We start from the raw sequence: 27,702 nt of genomic DNA, 5'->3' as shown, positions 1-27,702 counted from the left end.
GTGGCTTCTTGTAATTTGATTTGCCTCTTCCATACCACGTTTCTTGCTTAATGTTGAAGAATGGGAAGGACCGTTTGTTTAAGATGATGGGAAAAGCAAGAAGAGGGAAAGAGAAACGGGCTTTTGTCGGTGGGTGGTAGGGAGCACTCTGAGGAACGGCTTCTGAAGATTCAAGCACTCTGAAATCGGACAAAGGTGTGGCCTTTTATCTATTGCTGTTTCTCTGTCATCTATCGGAGAGAGAGAGACAGTGTTCGGTTTGGGGTTGTGAAATGGTGGGATCAAGGTCCAATATTTCCTGAATGGGTAAAATCGAGAGAGAGAGAGAGAGAGAGAGAGAGAGAGATTCTGAGTGTGAATATGGTTTATTTTTCATTTTCTGATTTATATTTAAAGATATTTTATTTGAATTTCAAATTGGATACCTCAAAGAAGTACATGATGGAGAATTATCACCTACCCATGTGGAGATTTGTCCAGGACCGATTGGGTGTTCGAGAATTTTGCGTTTGGAAGGTCTACGGTGGAATTCTGATCCATTGAGGTGAATTCAGAGTCTGAATTTAGCGTTTGGACAGGAAGGAGGCGAACGTAGTTTGGATTTATAGATTAAAAACGGAGAAAATGAATGTGTTATCCAGTTTGGAGGATTGTCTAGAAAAATGGAATTAAGAGTTTCATCGGTTTGTCGTTTGTTGTTTGATGCTTGAAATTTATTATGGAATTTAGTCTTGTCATGGTTGTTGTTGAATATCTTTGGGGCATCTTTTGTTTATTGTTGCTATTGTAAAATGATAGGATTTTCGTTTTTGGATATTTTATCTGCAAATATGGAGATCTTGTCTAGTTTATGGTTATGATGTTCTTGTCTGTGCTTAGAACTATGAAGCTGATTATGATATGGAGGATTGGAATGAATATTCTTTGCAACCAGCGGATTATTTCAGCTTGGTATCCTATTAAGAAGGTGGATTATTTGTTGTTGATTTTCTAGAGAACCATCATGTGCATCTATATGGGACAATGAATGGGTTGTGTGTTCAGGATTTTGCGCTAGTTGAAAAGGAGGAAGAATTAATTCGAACCAGCCAATCCAAGACTTAATGGAGGTGAACCGTGTGTTCAATCTGAAAACAATATGGTGAAGCTTTGAAGGGGCTGAATGGAAACATTCTTATTGGAATCCTCTGACTCGCCAAATGGGTGGTGAATTGATTTCCAAGTGGAAAATGTTGGAGCATTTGGAAGGGAGGCCAATAAGCATGAGTTAAAAAGATTTCATATGATAGTCTATTGAATGATGAAAAATGGATGCAAAAGAGCAGAATTTTACATGAAAATAATCAAATTGAATTTGTATCTGTTGGGTGGAGACAATTTTAAAATAACATTGTTGGAAAAATATGGATAGCTGCTTGGTAAAGTCGTACAAACCTTAACATAGGGATCTCCAGGTATTATCCCCCAGGCGTTGCCTCCCAGCTTGCCTAGGAGTGTGGAAAATGGGGTAAATTTGTGTATCTAGGGGGAATTGTGAATCACCCACTTCACCAAGTGGATCATCATCAATTTCTTTTCTGCCGACTTCTGTAAATTTGAATCATTATGAGTCCACATGACATTGGGGAATTGGGTTGGCTGTACCTATAGCATAATTTTTACCCCACATATCTTATCAAGGTTGCCGTGTTGTGACTTTGAGCCTTGAATTGGCTGGTTCCTTTCCTGTTATTTAAAATGAGATGCTGAAGGAATATCTAGAACTAACACCCACATGTGCAACTCCCATTTGTGTTGATGTTTCACTTTATTCATTTTTCTTTGCACATTTTATTTTACTTTTTTGATGTTTTAATTTATGTTAGTCTGAAATGTTGATGTATTATTAAATAACAAGCATTGTGTCTGGATGAACACAAAGTACTTACTGATTTAATATCTTAAAAGAACTTATAGCCTTATAACACTTTTAATGGATAAGAACTTAGTATTGATGATCAATGTTGTAAATTTGACCATCATTGCTGCAAGGACTCTGCATTTGATAGACACAGTTATTATTAGGGGTGGCAATTTCTGACACGACCCGCCAACCCGACCCGCCAACCCGCCTCTTAGGCGGGTTCGGGTTGGGCTTAAGCCAACCCGTTTAATAAACGGGTCGACCCGCGTAACCCGTTTATTAAACAGGTCGGGTTCGGGTTGGGGGTATGCCAACCTGCCAACCCGGCTGACCCGTTTAATAAATGGGTTAGGCGGGTGGGTCAACCCGCCAACCCGGCTGACCCGTTTAATAAATGGGTTAGGCGGGTGGGTCAACCCGCCAACCCGTCAACCCGACCCGCCAACCTGCCAACCCGATCCGTCAACCCGACCCGCCAACCTGAAAACCTGTTTACCCGACCCAACCCATTTATGGGTTGGCGGGTCGTGTCCGGTTACCCGTTTATTAAACGGGTCGGGTTCGTGTTTGCCACAGCCGACCCGTTTAATAAACAGGTCGGGTTAGGGTTGAGGTATGCTGACACGCCAACCCGCCAACCCGACCCGCCAACCCGACCCGATTGCCACCCCTAGTTATTATACAACAAACAACAACTACTACGCCTTCATCCCAAAACAATTGGGGTCGGCGATATGAACCAAAAAAGAAAATCATTCTGGGTCTTCCACATGAATCCTTCTCCTCCAATCATTTCTATCCAATGCCATGTCCTCGGTGAGGTTCAAAGCATTCATATCCTTTCCTATAATCTCCATCCAAGTCTTCCTAGGCCTACCCCGACCTCTTTTAACTAATATATTTTCCCATTTCTCCATCCTTCTAACTGGAGCATCATTAGGCCTTCGCCGAATATGTCCAAACCACCGTAAACGATTCTCTCTCATCTTATTTTCAATGGGTGCAACACCTACCTTCTTACATATCTCCTCGTTCCAAATCTTATCTTTTATTGTATTTCCACACATCCATCTAAGCATACGCATCTCAGCTACACTCATTTTTTGAATATGATGTCTCTTGGCAGCCCAACATTCCGTACCATATAGTAAAGCGGGCTTAATAGTCGTCCTATAAAACTTTTCCTTCAACCGCAATGGCATTCTAGGATCGCACAACACTCCAGTTGTACTTTTCTATTTCATCCACCCAACCTTTATCCTATGATTTACATCTCCATCAATTTCTCCATACTTTTGAATGATAGATCCCAAATATTTGAAACAATCATCCAATAGTATTTCTTGCTCACCAAGCTTCACTACACTCCCATCACTACTTCGTTGCTTACTAAACCGACATTCCATATATTCTGTCTTACTCTTACTCAACTTAAAACCTCTTGCTTCCAATGTCTGTCTCCATAATTCTAACTTAGCATTAACCCCAACTCTAGACTCATCAATCAAAACAATATCATCAGCAAACAACATACACCACGACACATTTTCTTGAGTTGATCTCGTAAGCTTATCCATCACTATAGCAAATAGGAAAGGGCTTAAAGCAGATCCTTGATGTAACCCAACCGTTATAGGAAAATTGGTTGTCACCCCTCGACAAGTGCGGACATTGGTTACTACTCCTTCATACATATCTTTAATTATACTAATGTACTTGAGAGAAACACCTTTCTTCATCATTGTCCACCAGAGAACGTCCCTAGGTACTCTATCACATGCCTTCTCCAGATCAATAAAAACCATATGCAAATCTTTGTTCCTCTCTCTATATCTCTCAATAAATTGTCTAAGAAGATGTATAGCTTCCATAGTTGATCTTCCAGGCATAAAACCAAATTGATTCTCCGATATCATGACAACCTAGACTCAATCACCCTCTCCCAAAGTTTTATAGTATGACTCATGAGTTTTATAGTACCATAGTTTGTGCAATCTTGTATATCACCCTTATTCTTATATAGAGGCACCAAAGTACTCTTCCTCCACTCATTAGGCATCTTATTTTTCCGCCAAATCTTGTTAAAAAGATTTGTCAACCATTCTAAACCTTTCTCTCCCAAGCATTTCCAAGCCTCGATAGGTATACCATCTGGGCCAATTGCCCTTCTTGATTTCATTTTCTTCAAAGCCTCTGCAATTTCTTTCTTTTGAATTTTGCGCATGAAGTCACGATTCATCTCATGAAAAGGAATGAAGAAGTCTCCAAGATCCTGAGCATGACTTCCATTAAATAGCTTATCAAAATAATCTTTCCATCTCTCCTTAATCTTCTCATCTTTGACTAAAACCCTTTGTGTTTCATCTTTGATACATCTAACCATACCCAAATCCCTCGATTTCCTATCTCTCATCTTTGCAAGCCTATAAATATCCTTCTCACCCTCTTTGGTATCCAACTTGTCATAAACCTTCTTATATACCTTATCCCTCGCATTTCGAAGTACTTTTTTAGCTTCCTTCTTTGCTATTATATACTTCTCCAAATTCTCATCATCATGACTCTTAGATTTCTATAACACTCTCTTTTAACCTTAATAGCTAATTTGACATCCTCGTTCCACCATGATGTATCCTTACCTAGCGGTGCACCGCCTTTAGACTCACCCAATAACTCCTTAGCCCCCTTTCTCATGCCACCCGCTATCTTATTCCACATTGATTCTGGATCATCCTCGAGACACCAATCAACTTTCTTAACTACCTGCTCTACAAACATTCCTTGTTTAGCTCCTTTCAATGCCCGGCACTTAATTCTAGGATCTATCCTATGTCTATCCCTTTTGTGGCATTGTCTAATTCTAAGATCTAAAATTAAGACTCTATGTTGTGTAGCTACACTTTCTCTCGGTATAACCTTACAATCGATGCAACAACCCCTATCTCTCTTTCTAAGTAGGAAAAAATATATCTGACTCGTATTAACCCCACTTTTAAATGTTACTAGGTGAGACTCCCTCTTCCTAAGCCAAGTGTTTGCTATGATCATATCATAGGACAAACCAAAATCTAAAATTCTTTCTCCACTTTCGTTTCTTTCTCCTATACCATAGCCTCCATGGATACTCTTAAATCCATCCCTACTAATGCCTACATGTCCATTAAGGTCACCGTCGATGAAAAGCTTTTCTCCATAAGATATCCCTTGTACTACTCCATCTAAATCTTTCCAAAATTGACACTTAATGGAATCATCTAAACCTACTTGAGGTGTATAAACACTAATAATATTAATAATATCCGTACCTAATACTAATTTAATAAGTAAAATCCTATCACCCTTCCTACGGACTTCAACTACGTTATCTATAAACTCACGACTCATAACAATCCCTATTCTATTCTTATTCCTATTTATTCCCGTATATCAAATCTTATACCCCCAAGGTTCTATCACTTTTGCTTTCTCACCTACCCATTTGGTCTCTTGTAGACATAAAATATCAATCTTTCTCCTACACATAACATCTACTAACTCTACAAACCAGTTAAAGACCCTATGTTCCAAGTGACTAACCTAATTTTATGGTCTTGGACTAACTTCTTTACCCCCACCCGTCCAACAAAGTGAGTGAACCCTTGTCTATTTGACACCACACCCGGGCGCCGGTGTGACCCGTCGCTTCTGGGCGACGACCTAGCAACCCTTGCCCATTTATCACTGCCTCCGGGCCTATAGAGTACAACGCGTCGCTCAGTAGGGAACACCCCAACGAAATTCTCATATTGGTTCATATTCATAGGGTATGATTAAGTTTTTATGCTGGCTGTCACTGGCCTACCACAACCCTCTTCCTTTGTTCGGGCTTGGGACCGGCAGTGTATAACTAAACAGTTATACACAGGCGGAGTTATAAACACAATTATTATTTTAGCAAAAATTTTGCAGGTAAAAAGAATTTGCACTCACCTTGATTTCACAAAATCCTTTTCAAATTTGTTTAAAAGATGTTGGACGCTCGTTTCAAGCCTCGACTGTCCTCCACAAGGTAAAGCAGATGAATGTTTAAACCTCCGAAGCTCGAAGCTCATCATCGAGAAAACCCAGGTTCGAGATTTCAACCCCTCGTGAAACGAGATATGAAAGCAAGATCAAGCATGTATGAGCACTTACAAAACAAAATAAATATAAAAATTAACATAGATGAAAAAACAAGCAAATTGATTTGAAAACCACCTTTCTTTGACTTTGGGGCCTGTTTGTCCTTTATGCTCCGACTGATTTTTCTCCGTCTATAACACCTCCACGTAGGGTATGGTAGTTGAGGGATTGAAAATGGGACAAAGTGAGGGCGAGGCTAGGGTAGACGTTCTCTCTAGGGCCAGTACTCAGACATGGGATTTTCAGATGATTCAGGCTTTAGGGGTGTACCCCTATTTTATAAGAATCATGGATGTGATGTGAATCACAGATTTTTTTGGATTCGAATCCAACCCAAATGGATTTGTATTTATTCCAAAGAGGGGATAAAACAAAGTTACTAGAAGCTTCTTAGGTAGGTAGGAAGCTCGCTTCCCGAAAACTCGCTTCGGAAGCGTGATACTCCTCGCTTCCGAAACTTCATGGGAATCTCGATTCCCCTATGCTTCTTCTATGCTTCCCACACACATAGTCTATGCCAGAGTTGCCAGACTAGGAAGCGGGAGCGGGAAGCGATACGGGAAGCAGAAGCGGGAAGCGAGGCACTTCTAAAATTTTAGGAAGTGAGAAGCAAGGGACGACTCAGAAACGACCTAGGAAGCGTCTCGGAAGCGAACCCGAAGCGAAGAAGGAAGCGACCTAGGATTCGAGTGAGAAACAAAAAAGAAGCGAATAAGAATCGAAAGGAAAGCAAAAATGTAATTATATATTTTTATTTTATCAAAAAACAAGATTTATGTCATCATTGACAAAATAAAACATGTATCTAAGATAATAAATAATATAAGTTGCAATTATCTAATAAATGCATCATATTGGAACTGTCAAACATTTAAAAAACAATACATCAAGAGAAGATCATAATTCACATTCTTGTTGCAACCATTTAACAAATGCATGAAAGCACTAAATAATGCATTAAGAAAACAAATAAATTTGATTAAAAAATGTACTTTTTCAATGAAATAATCAAATGACTTCTTATTTGATGTTGTGATTGTTGTAAATCTTGTGATCTCTGTAACATAGAAAATGAGAAATCATTAAACTCAAAGATTGCATAGAGATATAGTTAATTTTTTAAGCTATAAAGTTCTAAACTGTAAATTATAAGTTAAAAGTTCTAAACTGTATGCACATTAATATATACTAGCAAAAAATGAAAGTTGAAAGTTGAAATTATGTTATTAGTCAAAGGTAAAATCTATTTAGCCAAATTATCAAACAAGAAACAAATCCATTAGGATGTTATAGATTACAAAAAATCACACGTTAATTCCTGGATAAAAGACATAAAAGAAAATAAACACAACATTGATCATGAAAGTATAACATACATTAGTATGTTTTGCATTATAGCACTATTCTGACAGTATAAACTCAGTGGCTCTGATGCAACGAGTTGATAGAAAGACTAAAGAAGTAAACCCACTCTGTGCAAAAATACGAAGAAAATCCTATTGATGTGTAAAGCTTATTTGCAAATTCTGCAGTGTAAAGTAAATCCAATTTCAAGATATTTCTGTCTATCATTCATAAATATCATTCTGCAGATTCTGTAGCTTATTTTGCAGATTCTGCAACTTATTTGCTCTATCATACTAAGAGTTCCTGAGCTCGAATCCCATAGGGATTAGTAACTTAAACAAATATGAAGAAGAAAAAAATGTATCAGCTCTTTCCAACATCGAACAACAACCGGGTGGTATTCCATGAAGAATGAAACCCTTAAAAACAGTGAGTGTTTCTGCAAACAACCAACAACACACATTTTGCTCTCGTACTCTATATGGGAATGGAAATGGAAAACTGGATCATTTTCTGCATCGGTAGATGAAGAATCACGAACATAAGAAAAAAACGTCACTCTTCCACCTCTCCTCTCCATTGAACCAGTCGATACGAGCATTCTGTGTCTTCGACAAGCACATCCGATAAAATCGCCACTGACACTGCTAAACTGCACCAGCCTGTAGAATCAAGGTGTGACTGACAAACAACTAGGAGTGACGACAGTCAAAGAAAGGCACCGCCCCCCCCCTTCCCCCACTGGGATTTTGCTTTCCTTATCTACACGCGCACTGCGTCAGCACTGGCGAAAACAAAGAGGTCGACTTTACGGAAGAAGGGGCGGGCCCCCCCTTTTTTCGAGAATTTATGGTTGACCATGTTCCCAGAAAGATTTACGGATCCATATGCTTCGATTGGAACTGGAAGTTCCAGGAAGAGATGGAGAGTCATGGGAGATACGTGATGGAGAGAGGAGATGGAGAAACGGGTACGTACCTGAATGGATTCATTGTCGGACGATGGAGGTCGCCGGACGTCGGTGCAGGTCGCCGAATTTTGGATTCCGTCGATCGGTTGCCAAAGAGAGGAGAGAAGGGAGAAGGAGACTCGGATTCAGCAGAGGCATGAAAAAAAAACCCTAAACCCTTTCGAGTTTTGTTTTCACGGGTTTTTCAAAATCTCTTTTTTGTCCTTACTAAAAAAACTCGTTCTTTTAATTTTTTTGAAAAAAAACTTCAACAAAAAGGATAAAACAGCAAATCGCACCCTGCGTACCCCTTTAATGGGGTGTATGTACCCCTTTAATGGGGTGCACGTTCCACATTAAAGGGGTACGCGTACCCCGAGAAAGGGGTGCACGCACCACATTAAAGGGGTGCACGTACCCCATTAATGGGGTGCACATACCCCTTTGATGGGGTAAGTGCTTCCCAAAATAAATGTGCGCTTCCCTGTGCATTTCAGAAGCGCCGCGTTTCGCGCTTCCGAAGCACGTATTGGGGAAGCGTGCTTCCCCTACTGTACATGCGCTTCTGGTAACTCTGGTCTATGCTTTCTATATGCTTTTTTCATATTTTTTTTTCATGTTTTTCATATATTTTCTCTCACTTTCCATCTGCTTTCTCTAAATTGGTAACCTTCATTGTTAGATTTTAACAAAAAATTAACTCTTTATTGAAAAATCATGAAATATAAGAATGATCAATTTTATTCTAGTTTTTAGTTGTTTCTTGTTTGATTCCTATTCAGTTACCATATTGCTTCATTTTTTATTCATATTTCTCTTTCAAATTGATACTTCGCTCCCCACTTCCTTTAAATTTTAAAATGCCTCGCTTCTCGCTTTCGCTTCCCGTATCGTTTCCCGCTTCCTAGTTTGGCAACCTTGGGATAAAGTTCATCCCATGTAGAGTTTTGCTCAGAAAATACGTCTAGGATGGTTAGGATAGGATAAGGATAAGCCTCATGGCTTATCCCCACATTCGGCGTATTGGACGACAAAGTGATTTGCCGTCATGATAACAGACGACAAAGAGACTGTGTCATCCCAACGCTTGCCGTCCCACTCATGGATGGCAAACAATCTTTGCTGTCACATTGCTTAACGACAAAAGGTCTTTGCTGTTCTCATCTTGGAGCTGGACGACAAGGATACTTTGCCGTCTCGTCACTGGACAACGGAAGTATTTGCCGTCCAAAGAGAAAAGAGGAATTTTTGTTTTTTTTTCTGAAATTCTACAGTTTTCCTAAGCTTGGATGCGTGAAATATCCTAGGACTTTCAGTATTTTCACCTTGGAACCTGAGGAAATATATTTCCCAAAGGATTATAAAAAATTGGGTGTCTACGTAATGGAAACAGGCTGATTGATTCATGTAATATATATTTTTTTGAGTGGCAAAAAAGTTGTACTCTATGTCACACGGACTCGGCTAGGGAGGCGCCGCACCCGAGTCGACACGCCCCGACACGGGTGTGGCTTCGGACTCGGCCCGAACTCGGTCAACGAGTCGAGGCCGAGTCCGTCCTTTTTTGGACTCAGTCAACATTGACCGAGTCCAAAAATTGTCCATTTTAAGGTAAAAAACAAAAAAAAACATTTCTGGGGCTTCTGAGTCACCGCTTATTCTGGTTGAACTGGGTTTTCTTAAGCTACTCTCATTTTGTGTTAAATGTTGCTAGAATAATTGGAGTCTCTGTTGGTCCTTTTAGTAGTTCTGTTAAATTAAGGACTTTGTGTTAAGATTTTGTTATGGTGGGATTTCTGGAATTGAAAGTCTTCATTATGTGATTTCTTGTCCTGTCAAATTGGGTGCGAGATCCCTGCCCATGCATGTCAAGGATGGTTCACTACAAATAACCATCATAATTATGTGCAGACAATTTTTTTGAGAAATTTTGACATTTCTATCTTTTCCTTTTCTTGGCAGTATGTACATTTTTTGCAACGAAGCCTCAAACATAAGCCCCTGGAAAAAAAAAATTCCGGGGGGCGCTGCCCCCCTACGCCCTCCCGCCAGGGGCGCTTCCCCCTGGACCCCCCTTTCTGCAAGGGCAAAAGTACAATTTGCAAAGTTTATAAAAACACTCATGTTGGTGCCAAACTTTAGAGGACAATATCCACATATATGCACACAGGATATATATATATATATATATATATATATATATATATAGCCGAGTCCCCGTGTCCAAAATTTTTAAAATTGTGCTGCACCCGTGTCGCACCCGCACCTGCACCCATGTGACATAGGTTGTACTACAACTTTGCATTTACAGAAATGGTGAGACACAAAATGATGGTTGTTAATACAAATCTCCGTGTCTAGTTGGAAAAGAGATGCTATGATGGTTGTCATAATAAATCTCTCTGCATCTAGTTTGGGGGAGGGGGAAGAAAACTTATCTTCAAAAGCTTTATTAAAGGAATATAAAAAAAAAGCTTTATTAGTGTCTAATTGGGCTTTTGGAACTGCAAACTCATCCGCAAACCTCACCTGGTTGATAATATAATCATGTACTTCCTCTTGCTGATTCATAATTCTTCTTAGTGTACCTGTGTTTGATCATAACTGTCTGTACTTTACATCTCTTTTTTTAAGTTTGTCATTAATTAAGATTGTAAGCACTAAGAACATTTTTAGTGTTTCCACTTTCAGGAGGCTATCTGGGACAAAAAAATTCAGTTTTTTGATTCCTGTCATGTGTTTCATGAATGTCAGAAAAAACTGAAGATAAACAAGAGCTGCATATCAAAATTAAGACTCACACAAAAGAATCAAATATGGATAAGGAAGAGAAGCAAGAGATGGAGCTGGAAGTGAAGAATAAGGCTGTGCTGAAGGATGGGGAGTGCAAAGAAAAGGTAGAGAAAAAAGAGAAAAAACACAAGGATAAGAACAAGGACAAAGGGCTCGACTTCAAAGACAAGGAAGCAGGGGAGGTGGAAGAAAAAGAGAAGAAAAAAGAGGTGAAAAAAAGAGGCAAAAATAAGGATGGGGAGCCCAACATGGAAGGTAAGGCGAAGGATGAGAAAGGTGAAGTGAAAGACAAAAAGACAAAAAAACACAAAGATAAGGAAAAGGACGGAGAGACTGGAAGAGATGAGGAGAAAAAGAAAAAGAACAAAAGAACAGATGAAGATGATGGAACTGAAGAGAATGACACCCAAGATGAGGGGAAGGAGAAGAAGGAGAAAAAAAAAGAGAAGAAAAAAGATAAGGATGGGGAGTTTGAAGGGGAAGAAAAAAAGAAGAAGAAAAGGGAAGTCATGCAAGCAAAGGCCAAGGGGGTGGTGCAGAAGAATGATGCAAATGGAGAAAAAGAAGCAAAGGTGGAACATGGAAATGAGAAAACAATGGATAAAGATATTGAACTGAAGGAAGACAAGGATGAAAAAGAGGGAAAGAAAAAAGAAAAATCCAAGAAGGAAAAGCATGGAAGTCCAAAGGAAGGTGAACATGAAGGAAAGGAGCATGTGAAGAAAGAGAAGGAACGGAAGGAAAGTGAAGATGTGGAGAAGGAAAGAAAGATAGAAGGTGGAGAACAAAAAGAGACTGATGATAACCTACAGGACAATGGAGTGAGAAAGGAGAAACAAAAGAAACATAAGGGCAGTGATGTTTCTGAGGGGGAGGGAAAAAAGGAGAAGAAAACTAAAGATGATAAGAACAAGGATCACAAAGATGAAGCTGCCAGGGAGGGTGAGGAGAAGAAGGAAAGTGACAAGGATGTTGAGAAGGAACTAAAGGAAGACAAACAAAAGAAAAAAGAGAAGAAAGTGAAAGACAAAGGATTAAAGGAGAAAGAGAAGAAAGTGAATGACAAAGGATTAAAGGAGAAAGATAAGAAGAAGATGGCCGGTGATGCTTCTGATGATGGGGGGAAGAAGGCAGAAGAGAAGACATTTGAAAGTGGTGAGGCTCCAGACAGAGGGGAACCCGTGAGTGAGGGTGAGAAACAAGAAGAGAAGAAGGTCAAGAAAGTGGATAAGAAGAGAAGGTGTGAAAAGAAAGTGAAGTTGAATGATGTTGATAAAATGAGAAAGAAACTAGAAAAGATTGACACCAAGATGGGAGCTTTGCTGTTAGAGAAAACAGAGATCTTGAAGATGATCAAGGAGCTTGAGGATAAGAATGTGACTAAAAATTCCAAAGATGAAGGCAAGACCAACATGATGGAGACCAAGGATAAGAGTATGACTGAATCAGAAGCAACAGTTGGGCCTACCGGGGAGGAGGCTGAGAAAACGTCGACTGCATAACAGTGGCAATGGAAATGCAGCTCTTCAGTTGAAGAGGTACCTTTTTTGCTGGCTTTATGTACTTGTACTAATATAAAGGTTGCATTTTTGTTAAGTGCACCATTTTGGACATGCTTGATAGTGTTGTAGATCTATCTTAATAAATGTGTTGACTTACTCTGCTTCATGACTGGGTATGATCTATATTATTTCTTGCTCTATGTTTATCTTTCTGGTAGTCATTTAGTACTTTGTTCTTTCTTCTTTTAGTTGGATAACACCTGTTGGATTTAGACCCCAAGGGGTCGCCCACATGGTCTCAGGCCCGTGGAAAAGGTCTCCCTCTACCCTGAGTTTGAATGACATGTGGGTGCTTCCTTTGGCAAGACTAAGCACAGAGGTTCCTTGGGGGTCGAGGGGGTGCTGGCGGAGTTTTATGCTGCGGGAATGACCACCGTATCGCAGGCTAAGATCAGTGTGGTCAGGTCTCCAATCCTGGGTGTGGTTTTTCCATGTCATAACCTACAAGAAAAAGAAAAAGAAAAAAAACTGTCGGATTTGAAATGATCTTGGCTAATATTTATAGGGAAGGGCTCACGCTGCATTCCCATATAAGCTTGCTAATTCATATGAAGTTTCCAGGGAGCTCAAGTATGTGGTATAATTTTCTGAAAAAAAGAGAGTGCAACATGGTTATGAATCTAGTTAATTCAGCTAAAGCCTAAGCAAACCCACCCCTCCCCCCCTCTCTCTCTCTCTCTCTGAGCTAGCCAAATTAATTGAAATTCCAGAGTAGCTCAAACAACAGTAAGGTTTTCTTCATAGTACTGAGAAATTTCTCTCCCTATGTTAAAGAAAATATCATAAGGATGTAAACTCTCAAAAAGTGTTATGGATGTAAACGGGTTGGATTCAGTTTAGATAATTGGAACCCTAATCACATTCGAATGACAAAAGTTATTACTAAATCTTAGCTTGCTAGTTTGATATGCATATTACATGTAATTGGATTTGGATGTAAAATTCTAGATTGCATCGATTAGTATTTGTGAATGTTATGCCCTTACTGATCAGACTAAATGGATACAGATTCGATTAGATAGCCAACATACATTCCAGCTGTTGACATCCATAAATATTTTTTCCTTCATTGTCTTGATTGGAGATGGAAAGTTCAATCCAAGAATGAGGATGGATGAACCAGTTGGGAGTTCAGGTTCACCAATCTCATTTCTACATGACAAAAGTATCCTCTCTTAAAAATTCGATAATCGTCCTCCACAAATCTCAAAGCTACTACCAACATGGAAGTACATTTTCAAAGCTTTGGCTCTGAACAAATTTCTTTTGAAAGAGCAACAAGGGAAAAATAACGAGACATTTGAAAATAAGACTTGACCATTAGTTAATGGTGATGACAGCAAGCCCACAAGGGCTCCACTATCTAGTAGGGATTGTTGACAAGATGTCACAAGTTTGAAACCCACAGGCTACGTCCTTTGCCACAAGGTCGAAGCTGGGGTGTACTTTCCGGTTGGCAGGGGGGGATCTTAATGATTTTACCATCCAAAGTCCAGCCAATGTGCAGTGCGTGATTTGGGGGTGGGGGGAGGGGACAGGGTTCCCTCCTATATCACATGGAAACTCCATTTTTCCCTACACACTTACCCTCCAGTTTGTATTTAGTTTATATCTGACACGACCCACCAACCCGACCCGCCAACCTGCTTCTTAGCCGGGTTCGGGTTTGGCTTAAACGGGTTTGTGTCGTAAACGGGTTGACCCGCCTAACCCGTTTATTAAACGGGTCGGGTTTGTGTTAGGGGTACACCAACCCGCCAACCCGTTTGACCCGTTTAATAAACAAGTTAGGCAGATGGGTCAACCCGTTTACTCGAACCCGACCCGCCAACCTGTTTACCCGACTCTGACCCGCCCACCAACCCGTTTATTAAACGGGTTAACCATGTCGTGTTGGGTTACCCGTTTAATAAATGGGTTGGGTTCGTGTTTGCCACATACCAACCAGCCAACCCGATCCGATTGCCACCCCGGCCCATACCTACATTTTTAGAATTGTTGCGTCGTACCCTCCGTACCCACACCCGTACCCAGGTGACATAGGTTCCCTCGGATTATTAAAAAAAGAAAATGGTGATGACAACCAAGAAAAAGCAAAACCTAGTTGCATACGGTCAGTTAGTCTTGTACAAGACTTGTTTAACCAGAACTGGTTAGGTGGCATGTAACAGACCAACAAAAGTTTGAAAACTGTGTAGAACTTGGTTCCCTATCTTGGGTTCTAAAACTAAATATTTCTAGGCAGGGCAACAAGAGTATACTTTGAGCAAACAAAGTGAGATGGTAAAGAGTAAAAATTGACATTTAATAAGAAAATGACTTCTTATTGATTAAATTGAAATTTAAGCAAAGAGTAACCCCCCCCCCCCCCCCCCCCCCCCCCCCACACACACACACCCACACACCCACACCCACACACACACACACACCAAAAAAAGAAAAAGAAAAAAAAACTTGTACCGTTTCTCCTAATATATAATTGGATGTGTTGTCGAAAAAACTAATATATAATTGGATGTGTTATTTCTACAGACAATGTACTGTAAAGATAATTAAACTACAAGACCAAACCTTATAGACAAATGCTTGAAACCAACTAAAGTCTCCTCTACTTTGCTGGGGATGTGGTCAGGCCGAAGCCGAACGGGAACAGTGGATCATAGTGCTTGTCACCAACATTCATTGGGAGTTAATCATGACTTTTGAACCATGTCCGGGGCAGCTTGCCTGAGAAACTATAGTCACCAAAGAGCACATCTGCAATGCATTGGCCTTCCGTCCCCGGCAACCACGCGGCGACCAATGCATCAATATGTGATACATACGGCTCAATGACTACTGGCCTGCCTGAAATGATGACCACCACACACTTCACAGACCCGCAGACATTCCGGATAACTGAAGGATCAGGCTCAGGAATGGTCAGGTTCTTGCTGTCACCGGCTGTTTCTGCGTAAGGAATCTCACCACCAACCACAACAGCATAAGAGAATCCTCCCTTCTGGACAAAGTCAGCATCAGGGTTCGTTTCATACACAACCGTGGTCTAAGGGCTCACTATCGATTTCACTGCACTAAGGACAGTTGTTCCTACAAGAAACAAATTTTTTTGGTTAAAATGTTACACACGAAAATATATAGGATCACTATAATATGTTAACTGGAGTGTGAACTAGGCATTTCCAACAGGTTTTGCAAATCCAACTTTGCAGAGCAATCGGCCTGGTCAATTTGCTAGGAATCAACTGTTGGATTATGTATTTTCGATGAAACAATGCTATTTTTAGATGCTTGAATATTTATGGAAATTTTGAGCTGTTGATTTTCAAGCCTTAAAAAATTAAGAAAAAACAAAGCATCTAGATCCAAGAGTCTGTTTCTATAAAACGACTGTTTCTATAAAAAAGAAGCATCTAGAGCCTATCTGGACAGTGAAATTTAAGAAAAAAATTAAAAACCCCATGAAAATCTCGGTTCATACTCTGGTTCAAATAATTTTCAGTTAACTTATTCTAGTTGCCATATATATATATACATATATATATATATATATACATATATATATATATATATACATATATATATATAAGGTTTTTATAAGGTTCAAAAATCAGCGGTCTACAATTTTCATAAATGTTTGAGGCTTCAAATCCCATTTTCTTCATCCAAAATGCATGATCCAAGTGCCAATTTCTAGTAAATCAATCATGCTGAACACATCTGTAAGGTCAGAATTTCAAAAAAACACAAAAAAAATTCCTAGTTGGTACATTTTCTATCTGGTAGGTCTCTCTCTCTCTCTCTCTCTCTCTCTCTCTATATATATATATATATATATATATATATATATATATAATAGCAAAGGAGTACGTACCTTTGGTGACATTGTTTACACATACACCTTGCCATTGAATTGCCCATCCACCACATTGGTAGCCCAAGTTGTCAGCATGAGTACCAGCAACAAGGATCTTAGGAGCCTTCTAGTCAAGTGGCAATAAAGGCTTGTCACCGGGTTTTCCATTCTTAAGCAAGACAAGGGATTTCCTAACTCCTTCCCTAGCCAATTCTTTATGAGCCTGTCATCAGAAACTTTTCTCTTAATTTCTGGCCAAGTGTTAAGATCCTGGATAATTCATAACTAGCAGGGATGGCAAATGCAATGGTTATATGAAGGAAACAGACTTGTCTACCAAGTTCATTGACCAAACTGTAATCAGCATAGGGGTTTTCAAACAGGCCCATGATGAACCTGACTTGCAAGATCCTAGTCAATTCTTGTAAAACCTGTAAAATTTTGAGATTTTAAATAAATAAAGAATTAGCTTTAATGTTGAGTTAAAAATGTACTTCTATTTTTTTATGTCAATTTTGGGTAGTTTATACTTAATTATATCTTTCCGACCAGTAAGGGTAAAATGGTTGTTTCAAGAATATCTTTAGATAAAATATTATAAAAATATTTAATATATCCTGAAAATTAATTATTTTAAAAGGTCACAAACTAATCTAGGTGTTTTCAATGTCTTTTGAATGCAACTAGATGCATTTTGGTGGATTTCAAAAGAAATTCTAATGAAAGGTATTTTTGTCATAAAATAATTTATGAGAAAAATTTTAATTAACAAATCACAATTTTAGAAAAATATCAAAACTATGAACTATTTAGAATTAGTATAACCATTTTGGTGCTAATAGGATAAATAAATAATAAAATAAAATAAATTTTAGAAAAATTAGGAAATTTTGAATGGATCTGGTGTTCAAGTGGGTTCGGACCCAATGGGTTGACCCAGTTTCATAATAAGGACTACTTTCCTTAAATTTAAATATTCATTGGAATATATATTCGAACTTTGTAATTTTTAAAAAGAAAAATAAATTAAATCATGATTAGTTAAATCTTATTAGGGCAATTTGTTGTAGTATGGTAGTGTGGGAACCGAACCCAAACCGGGCCTGATCCAGACCCAACACCATTCACGCAACAAAAGAACCCGTAACCCTGAGCCCCTCTCTTTTCTTTCCGTTCCCTATCCCAGCCGACACCCCGTTCTTTCTCTCCCTCTACAGACTCCCCTCTCTTCTCCTTCTTCCCCTTCCTTTCTCCTGCTTTTCTTCCCCATTTGGATGGAGACCAGAGGCCAACCTTGTGCCACTATCGTGTCATCGCCGCCGCCGAGATTCACCCCTTCTTCTTCCTGTTCGAGAGCCAACCGTCGAGAGTCACGAGCCAGCCACTGCTGGAGTTTTCTCCGGCCGTGAGGGTTTGTTGGTAAGTCCATCATCAAATTCCTCCTTCCTCCTTTCTTCTACCCCTACTAGGGGTTCCCTTCACCCCTAAACTACTTACATCCCTCTTCATTTATCCGAGTACATAGTAACTCTGGGTTGTCTCCTTGAACTCAATGGGTTTGCTTTACTTTAGCATGTTTCATTATTTTTGATCAGAGATCTTTTGGTGTCTCTTCTAATTTGATGACGGGTTTCAATTAGCATTGTTGGTTGGGGGAACTACCCTAATTTGAAATTGAACTCCCGTTTTTGCTTAATTTCAACATCTTGATTTGTGTTCGGTGTGTGGATTTGGCTTGATCTCTGATTGTCTCTGGGATTTGTTGTATTATTCGTTTGGGGTTCGGTGTTACAATTCATGGGGTTTGGTAATTGAGTGCTATCTTTTGCTGATCTGCCGTTGGTCCTACGGAAATTTAAGATCTATTCGTGGGCGAGAAACAATATGGACTCATTGGCAAGTTGCAAGGACATGAAAGGAACATTTGCAAACATATGAATGCATGTCTTTACAATTATTCAATAAAACATGTTTGGAGTCCCCTTCAATGATAAACGTGATGGAATATATGGAACAATATGTGGTTGGCCCAAATGTGTTTGTCATTGTTCATTTGCCATTTTTTTTAAAGTATTACTGAGTTTTCTTTCTCTATTTTCTTTCTTTTGTTGAAGGCATATTTGTTCTCTATAAATCGAGTGTTTTTGCCTCAACCGTATGACCCTAACTAGGTTTTTTCATGAATGTTTGCGTGTTCTTTTGCATAGGGATTCATGCCCAACAGATCTGGATTGTTTTCACACTTAATGGTGGGCTGAACACTATAGCACTCTCTTATTGTGAGGACTACTAGCTGATCCATTTTGGAGTTTTCGCTGGGTGTTGTGTGTCGCGCACCAAGTGTTGTATTTTGCCTGCGTAGAAAATCGATTGCGGTTTTTTATGGAACTTCTTGGTTTTCGAGTTTTGCTACTTTTTATCGTGTTGCAAAGGTAGGATTCCTAAACTAAATTTGTAGAATGAAAATTCTTGTTGTTTGATATCAATCTAATATATTCCAGTATTATGTCAAGTATGAATTATTGCATAGTTAAATTAGTAGTTTAGTTTTAATAGTAGATAATGCTTAGAGGTAAATATATTACATTGTATTAATTGATTTGCAGGTACAAAAAAAGGGATATATGATACTTATTGCTAAGTATCGCTTATGGCAAAAAAAATGTTGTGCACAATAAATGCAATACATATGAATGAAAATCAGATAAATACACGTGGTAAGTAGGTGGTGTAAATGCATCACACACTATATTTATTTTATTATATACAACACTCACCTACTCACACACTCACTTAGTTATTGATATCTAGGACTGTTATGATTGTAGTTCGGAGATCATGCTGAGCATGATTTGAATATATGAAAATAAAAGTGATCTTATTTTTGTAGTTCTGAGATCACGCTGAGCATGATTTGAATGTATGGAGATATAAGTGCTTGTATGTCACACTGTTATATGCTCACATACTCACTTAGTTGTGGATGTCTAGGACTGTTGTGTTTGTAGTTCAAAGATCATGCTGAGCATAATTTGAATATATGAGAATAAAATTGATCTTATTTTTGTAGTTCAGAGATCATACTCATCATGATTTTAGATAGCGAGATATGAAGTGTGTTTATTGCAGGTACATGTTTGAACGTGCATTGTGTGAAATGTATGATTGCATAAATTGATATGTTTAACATGATTGTATTAAATACTTGTGTAAATTAATAACTGAGTGAAACATGTCATATACGTAAAGCATGTATCATGAGTGTATGTTTTAATTAAATGTATCATGCATGTGAATACATATATGTGTTAGTGCATATCATGTTTGTGTGCTAATTTATGATGTAACATGTATTATACATGAAAAAATTTGAATCATCTATGACATGTTCATGCATAGTAACACATGTAGAAGAATCATACATGAAAGCATATTAGAAATGAATTATGCATGAGAACATATGTAGAATAAATCATGACATAATAGGATCATGCATGAAAGTGAAAATGATTATGTCATGTACATGCATGAGAGCATGTAAGATTCAGTCATACATATAGCATAAACTATTTTAGTCATGTGAGAGGGCATAAACTATTGACATCATGCATAAGAGCATGAGAAGGTTATCTTGTGAGATAATATTTGACTTTGACTTATGACTTAATAATAAAGATAACCCTCGACTATGGGTCCATTTGAGGCGCCAGTGAAGTCGGGCTCTCTAAGATGGCTGAGTTCGTCCCTATCTCTTGTCCTCCTTAGAGATGGAAGGTTAGTACAAACGTCGTAGGACATATTGAGTTTTTCAGGGCTGGAGGTACCTCTTGTCCCCATCCCATAGAGGTTAGGGGACAAGTCTACCAATGAATCATAGGTGGTAGTATCACAACTATGCAGAGTTAAGGATGCATGCCCAATTTTTTGCCTGCGATTTTGGTTTGGCGTAGGCCAAAACCTGAGAACATAGGTCCGTTATCTCAACCGATGTATTACAAGGTTTAATCACTCAGGAAAGAATCAGTTAAGCCACAAGAGGGCAAATAAAATATATAGAATAATAAATACTGTCAATACCCTCTTTTATACTAGATGAGTATGAATAAACAAGAGAAATAATGAATTAGATTTTTTAGAATCACTGCTATCATATGCATGAACATATAGAGACTACTAGAGTTTGCATAATTATTGCATATGATTTGTTACATATGAATGAAAAAGATATGTTTATATTGGTCATATGATATGACCTGTTGATACAAGCCACAAGCTTGGTTATTACACGTGAGGTGCTTGTGTGTGTGAGACACACGGGAAAGGTCGAATAAGGTATGTTTTATTTATATATGTGAATGCAAAGTGCTTAAATATTCTGAGAAATGCCATGTGAATTTATAATTTAGATAATGCATGTCTTAGTCATGAGTTGGACATGAACATGCTTCTTTTGAGGATAAAGAAAGTGAATGTTTATGTTTTCATGAACTTTTGCATTGTACTACATTTCAAAGCATGATATGTGTTGTGAATTCTCATTTATTTATGCGAACACTTATCATGGATATGAATAATTGTAATGTTGAATTCCATGAATGAAAATGAATATGAGTTTGAGTCTCATGCATATAAATTATGCAATTCTGAATGTTATGGAATGAATGATGATAAATGTGATTAAATATCACGCGTATGTTTTAATATGGATTCCTTTGACTCTCATTTTTTAAATGATGAGAATTACATTTTGATTGTACCTTTACAACTTGATTTGTATTCTCCAAGTTTAGTTTTGGGTTTCCTACAGGCAAGTGGTTGATGTCCTACAACATTACAGATAATCTTGTTGAGGACTGAAGCGAAGTGCAGGTTTTTGCATGGCTGAAGGCTCCACTCTTACCTATTACGATTCTTGAAGGACTCAGACAATTTTTGATGTTTATAAACTTATAACAATTTAACCTTTTATGTCTAGATCTTTAAGTTTTAATAATTGTAATATTTTAGAATGAGAAGAATTCTGAATTTTGTCCTTTTATTTCTGCATTGGTTATGCTTATGGTTGAAAACTTTAAATCTTTATGTAACTCCTTAATTGTCTTAAACCTTAAATAAATTTTGTCTTTCAGATTTTTCTACATGTGGGAATCCTTAAAGTAATGACCCCAATCAAGTTTTATTTATGGATGATTCTGTACTAGATCTGATACTGGGAGGCTAATATACACTCGTGCTTCCGCTCAGGTGGGCCGTCTAGTATTTAGAACGATTGAAATGTGGTCATAGATGAACTTGTTGGCCTATTACTTTCGAGGATCATGCAAAATTTTATATTAAATAAAAAGTTTCAATTTTTTTCAAAATTTTGGGTTTTGGAAAGTTTTAAAAAGGTTGAACCTTTGAAGCCCTCAATCACTCACCGGTCTCTAGTTGGTAAAACCTTTGAAGTCTTTTCTTTCAACTTGGAAGTACGTCCAACTTCGACCTTAGGTAAGAGACACTTCCTATGGTTTTCAAACTTGTGTCGTCTTGTCAACTTGGAATCATTCACGAGTCACCCATAGGGATGGCAGTGGGGCAGGACGGGGCGGGGGACAAGGTCTCCACCCCCGCCTCCATCCCCGGCGGGGATGGATTTTATCATCCACCCCCGCCTTCATCCCCGTTTCATGTCCTCCATCCCTGGTTCAAACGGGGATGAGGCGGGACGGGGCGGGGATATTGCTGGGAAAAGTGCACGTCCATCCCCGCCTCCACCCCCGGACGGGGATGGATTTTAACCTTCGTCCCCGCCTCCATCCCCGTTTCATACCCTTCATCCTTGGTCCAAACGGGGCGAGGCGGGGCCCCGCTTTCCCCCGGTCCACTGCCATCCCTAGTCACCCACTATCAAATGAACGATGCCTTATACTACCGGGTCCCGTGTAAGGCCCAGTATCGAATCCTTCTGTTACAAGGGGCGGCTGTTGTTTTGGTAGGAGTCCACCTAACCCAGCTTGCTTTTCAAAAACAAAAAATGAACAAAGCTTTATGGGCGTGCACCCAATTAGAGGTCCGTTCATCTGGTAAGGCGGTCTGAGTCACTAAGTTGACAAGACCTAACAAGTTAATTATAAACCTACAAGAGGCATCCTTTGCCTTATAATCACAGGTGCCACTAGAAAAAAGACAAGTCTGTCTCGGGCTATCTTGTTGGGTAGGCTTCATCATTATCAGAAGATATACTCATACCACGAAGCTTAAGCTATACGAAAACGTAGTGCCTTTGAATCAGGCCTCTTAGCATGACTAAAAACTACCATTACATGTCGATTAAGTTGTATTTGCAAAACCACACAACCCTGTGCGAAGGGCATCTCCGTACCAGGTGGTACAGAGATGACCTTAAAGGGAGCCCAAGGGGGCTCCCCATGATGTATGTATCACCATGATGTGCGGTGATTATTGAAAAAATCACCATTGTTGGTGTATGTATCCTGGATTGTCTCATGTTTTTTTTTTAAAGGAAATATAATTTATTATCTCATGTTTTAGTATAATGTTATTTATCCAGAGGCAAAAAAAAAAAAAAACCCTTCAGGGTTTTACATTTCAGGAGCTGAAATCAGAGCCCTCATTTTCACTAAATTATCCAAAGCAATGATCCGACGGCTGTAGGTGTATCCATGGCCATATCCAACAGTTGTGGGCATGCATACCGTGTCTTTGTGCTATATTTTTCTTGGCTGAGATTGTTTAAAAGGAGTCTAGCATGCTAATCACATGCATGGTCCTCCTACAAATGCAGGTATCAGATGTGCATCCCTATGGGTCAAGCAAAAAAATACAGTGTGCCCTCCATGGTGGCACAAATCTCTCTTTATCTCTCTCTCGAATAATATGTGAGCAGGTTTTTATAAGATTTCAAAGATCAACGACTCAAATTTTTCATAAATTTCAAAGTTCATAAAATTGTTCTTTTTTGTCAAAAAAAAAAAGCTCCAACAATCGATTCCTAGCAAAGAAAACATGCCGAACACATCTGTAAAGTTTCATGTGCAACACATGACTTGCAACATTAAAAATCAGCACTGTCCACACCGTGTGGACCGTAGGTGGAACAAATTACTCTCTCTCTCTCTCTTTATACACACAAACATATAAAGTGATGAAAACATGTTACATGGTTTTTTCAGATTTTTTCAGTGCGTTTTTTGCTATTCTGACCCCATATATGCGTTCGCCAAGCTGATCAAATTACTAGGAATAAACACCTAGATCATGTTTTTCAGTGAAAAAAAAAGATTGGAACCTCAAAAACTATTGATTTTTCAAACCTTATAGAAATCTACACAGGGTCGAATCAAATCCTTATAAAATCAAACACAGATCACATTTGTACGGTCAAAAATTAAAAACAAACAAGAAACAGACCAAAAAACAATTAGGTCATGTGATTTAGTAAGTTTTCACACACGCGTGTGTGTGTATATATATATATATATATATATATATAGAGAGAGAGAGAGAGAGAGAGAGAGAGAGAGAGAGAGAGAGAGAGAGAGAACCGAACAACTTAGACATGACAAACGATGGACAAATGCTCTTTCTGGTACAAAGAATAGGCAGATCCACTAGCATCTGAATGAACAAAACGAAGGTGTACGCCTGGAACAGCTTTCTAGGTGCTACCTTTGAATGGCTAATTTTGGCCTATATATAATACAATTGGGAGGTCATACTACAAACAACCATAAAGACAACTTTGCAAGCAATTCTTCAGCTGCTAAACACACTCAAAGGTTCAATCCAAGGAATTTTATGGGCAAAAATTTAACAACAACCAGAACCATGAGAAGGAGATTGCTTTCTTGCTGTAACCATAAGAATGACATGAAAAGGAATCAATAACCGGAAACATGCTAAGATTTTCCTGCCCTTTCACATTTAAAGCCACTGAATTTATTTCATCCACCTTCAGCTTTCATAGATTTTTTACTTCTTCCTCTTACCAAGCTTCTTTTTTTATTTCTCAACCATATAAATAATAGCAATAACCACGAACCGCAAGTTATTGCCAACAACTGCACATATTCTGGTGAGAAAAGGGATGACTAATCACCGAAAAATAGTTACGGATGCTATCTATTTTATATCAAGTTCTCTACTGCATTACCAACTCTGAGAAACTAGATGATGAAATTACCATTAAGATTTCTAGTTAATGTGATAGTGACTGCTACACTCTGATGACTGGAAGTGATACATAGATTATGACGAGGCTTGAAAAGCATCCACTGTTTCCATCTTCCGATAAATGCTTCTGCAGATACCAAAACTTGCAAGTATGACATTTAAAAAAAAACAAAAACAAGGCATAAAAGCCACATCGACCAAAAGAAGAACAAATATAGATGTGACCAATGAAAAAAGTAAAACAAACATTTTAGCTTCTAGTGAGTTTTTTTTTTTCCTTTTGTTTTTTTATAATATTAGTTGATTTAGATAACTCGATAATGAGTTATCACCTGAGTATGAGGATATTAGTTGGCAAATCGTTACGTTTGATAACGATATGTTAATATTACCTACATACGTGGATATTGGTTAAGCTTTTTCCAACTTTTGTGTTACCCGTTATCTATTGATAACGATAGTTGAGATTTTTCCTATTTTCGTGTAACTCGTTATCAATGGATAACGAGTTAACAATTATATGGTCACCAGCACAATATATAGCATTGCCTACATCCAAAGGATGAGAGTCGATCTGGCCGATGGCTTGTGTATATAAGTTGTACCTTGTAACTTGCAGATGTTAATAAAAAAGGGAATTCCAATAAAGTCATCGTCCCCTTTTTCTCTTCTTGGTTTCTTACTACACTTCGCTCTTTCTTCATGGTATCAAAGCAGGGACTTTGATTCTGTGCCCTTCATAGTGCCATACTAGAACTTTGGTCATCGCATGTTTCCAAGCCACTATCGGTGATTCTTATTCCTCCATCGTGCATCTTTGTTTGTTTATGGTGTCAGATAGCATAAAAAACAATGTTGATTCATCTGAGAACACTCAAGAAACAACGATCAATCCCTTTTTTCTTCATCATTCGAATAACCCAAGGATATCCTTAGTATCGTAACAGCTCATTAGAAGCAACTACTCGATGTAGAGTAAAGTTATAGTTATGGCACTAAGTGCCAAGAATAAATTGGGTTTTGTCGAAGGATCGGTCACGAAACCCAAATCATCATCACTAAATGTTGCCATATAAGAGCGATGCAACAATATGGGGTTATCCTGGTTGCTCAAATCCATTCATAATGATTTAGTAGCCAGCGCCATTTATGCTCAAACCGCAACTTAGGTTTGGGCATAGCTCCGTGAGAGGTTTTCCTAATTGAATGCTCCTAGAATATATCAAATCCAACAGAAGATAATCATTCTCAAGCAAGAACAATCTCCAATAATGATGTATTTTACCAAGCTAAAGGGATTATGGGATAAAATGCCAATATATATTGAGATTTCACCTTGCTCGTGTGGGGCCATGAAGGTCATTCAAGAACTCCAACAACGAGAAATGATCATTCAATTTCTGATGGGCCTTAATGACAATTTTAGTGTCATCCAGTGTCAATTACTCCTCGTGACACCCTTGCCAAATATATCCAAGGCCTATTCATTGATTATTCAAGAAGAACGACCTTCGCCTCATGCCATCTCATGAACCAACTGCCACAATAATCGATCGAGGCAATCTGCCTGTCAAGGCTGACACATCGAAGATAGGCCAGACACGTCCAAGACCAAAATGCAAACATTGTGGGCATCTTGGTCATATCAAGTCAAAATGCTATTATTTTCATGGTTTTCCTAACCGATCAAGGGGTTCTTCCAATGCTCGCTTCACCAGCCAGGCTAATGCATGTTCCTCCACCATCGAACCCGAAAAACCAACTTTCAGTTCTTCTCTTCCTAAACTTACCCAAGAACAATATGATAAGATTATGGCCATTGTCAATCTAGGTAACCAAAACACTCCATCTATGGCCAACCTTGCATATAATATACTCAAACCATCACTTTGTCTATTTGCATCTCAATGTTGGATTATAGATTCAAGAGCCACATGTCACATCACAAATTTTATATCCAATCTTTCCTCCCTAGTGTCGATCTCCTTCCCACCCATCGACCTCCATGATGGGACATCCACCCCTATCACTTATACAGGCAATGTCATATTGACTTCTACAATTACTTTACATAATTTTTTATATGTTTCTCATTTCAAATTCAGTCTCTTTTTCATTAGTAAATTAATTCATGATTTGAAATATGATGTTGTGTTTAAAGAAAATCATTGTATTTTTCAGAACCCACACTTGAAAATGATGATTAAAACAGGTAGGTTGCAAGGGAATCTTTATATTCTTGAGAGCGGTGGTAATCATGCCTTAAATGCTTCATCTCCTTCCATTTGGCATCTTAGACTTGGACATTTATCAAATTCTTTTCTTCAAGTTCTTATTAATTCTAATAAAGTTAATGACAAGATTTCTCATGAAAATTATTTCATTTGTCATAAAGCTAAACAAACCAAGCTACCATTTTCTCATGGGACTATATCCTCTTCCAAACCATTCAAGTTACTACATTATGACATATGGGGTGCATATCAAACTCCCTCTATGTCAAGAGCCCATTTTTCTTAACCATAGTAGATGACTACAGTAGATGCGCATGAGTCTATCTCATGAGGTATAAGTCTGAGACATTCAATGTTATCAAAGATTTTATTTTGTTAATTCACAATCAATTTTAAACCAATGCTTTAAGCATTAGATCCGACAATGAAATTGATTTTTTTTCAAATGACATGCAAACTTTTCTTAGAGAAAATGGAATCAATCATCAACATAGTTGCATAACAACACCATAACAAAATGGTGTTGTTGAACGCAAAAATAGAGATTTATTGAATATGGCTCGAACCCTTCGATTTCAATCAAATTTACCATTCAAATTTTGAAGGGAATGTGTTCTTACTTCCAGATACCTTATTAATCATCTCTCCTCAAAACCCTTGATGGGTAAAGCTCCCTATGAGACATTATACAACCAAGTGCCGAATTATGATAATTTAGGCAT

General features: G+C 38.4%; 1 protein-coding gene and 1 pseudogene across 7 annotated transcripts; one reads left to right on the top strand and one right to left on the bottom strand.

The window, feature by feature from the left end:
• The first annotated feature begins 43 nt into the window (after window positions 1-43).
• On the top strand, window positions 44-21,604 carry LOC149831742 (uncharacterized). 7 transcript variants are annotated; one of them, XR_016433311.1, is made up of 4 exons: window positions 44-195; window positions 11,052-12,691; window positions 18,779-19,003; window positions 21,409-21,604. XR_016433311.1 is itself a non-coding variant. In XM_090014097.1 (3 exons), exon 2 carries the CDS (start codon window positions 11,108-11,110, stop codon window positions 12,653-12,655), a length of 1,548 nt encoding a protein of 515 aa, XP_089870223.1. In that variant the 5' UTR covers window positions 44-195; window positions 11,052-11,107; the 3' UTR covers window positions 12,656-12,691; window positions 21,379-21,604. The 7 variants fall into 7 exon arrangements, 5 of the variants coding, with proteins under 5 accessions (XP_089870223.1, XP_089870224.1, XP_089870222.1 ...); XR_016433310.1 differs by having other exon boundaries at window positions 21,379-21,604; XM_090014097.1 differs by lacking the exon at window positions 18,779-19,003 and having other exon boundaries at window positions 21,379-21,604.
• On the bottom strand, window positions 15,214-18,000 carry LOC149831743 (uncharacterized; annotated as a pseudogene).
• Window positions 21,605-27,702: the final 6,098 nt, after the last annotated feature.

Source organism: Nuphar pumila, chromosome 7, assembly GCF_984573655.1.
Source record: "Nuphar pumila chromosome 7, dmNupPumi1.hap1.1, whole genome shotgun sequence".
In the NCBI taxonomy this organism is placed as follows: Eukaryota; Viridiplantae; Streptophyta; class Magnoliopsida; order Nymphaeales; family Nymphaeaceae; genus Nuphar; species Nuphar pumila.
The sequence above is the reverse complement of the archived record's forward strand: the minus strand, read 5'-3'. Positions and strand labels throughout refer to the sequence as shown.

Coding starts and splice junctions, on each gene's coding strand:
- LOC149831742 (XM_090014097.1), top strand. CDS start 11,108: ATGTCAGAAAAAACTGAAGATAAACAAGAGCTGCATATCAAAATTAAG.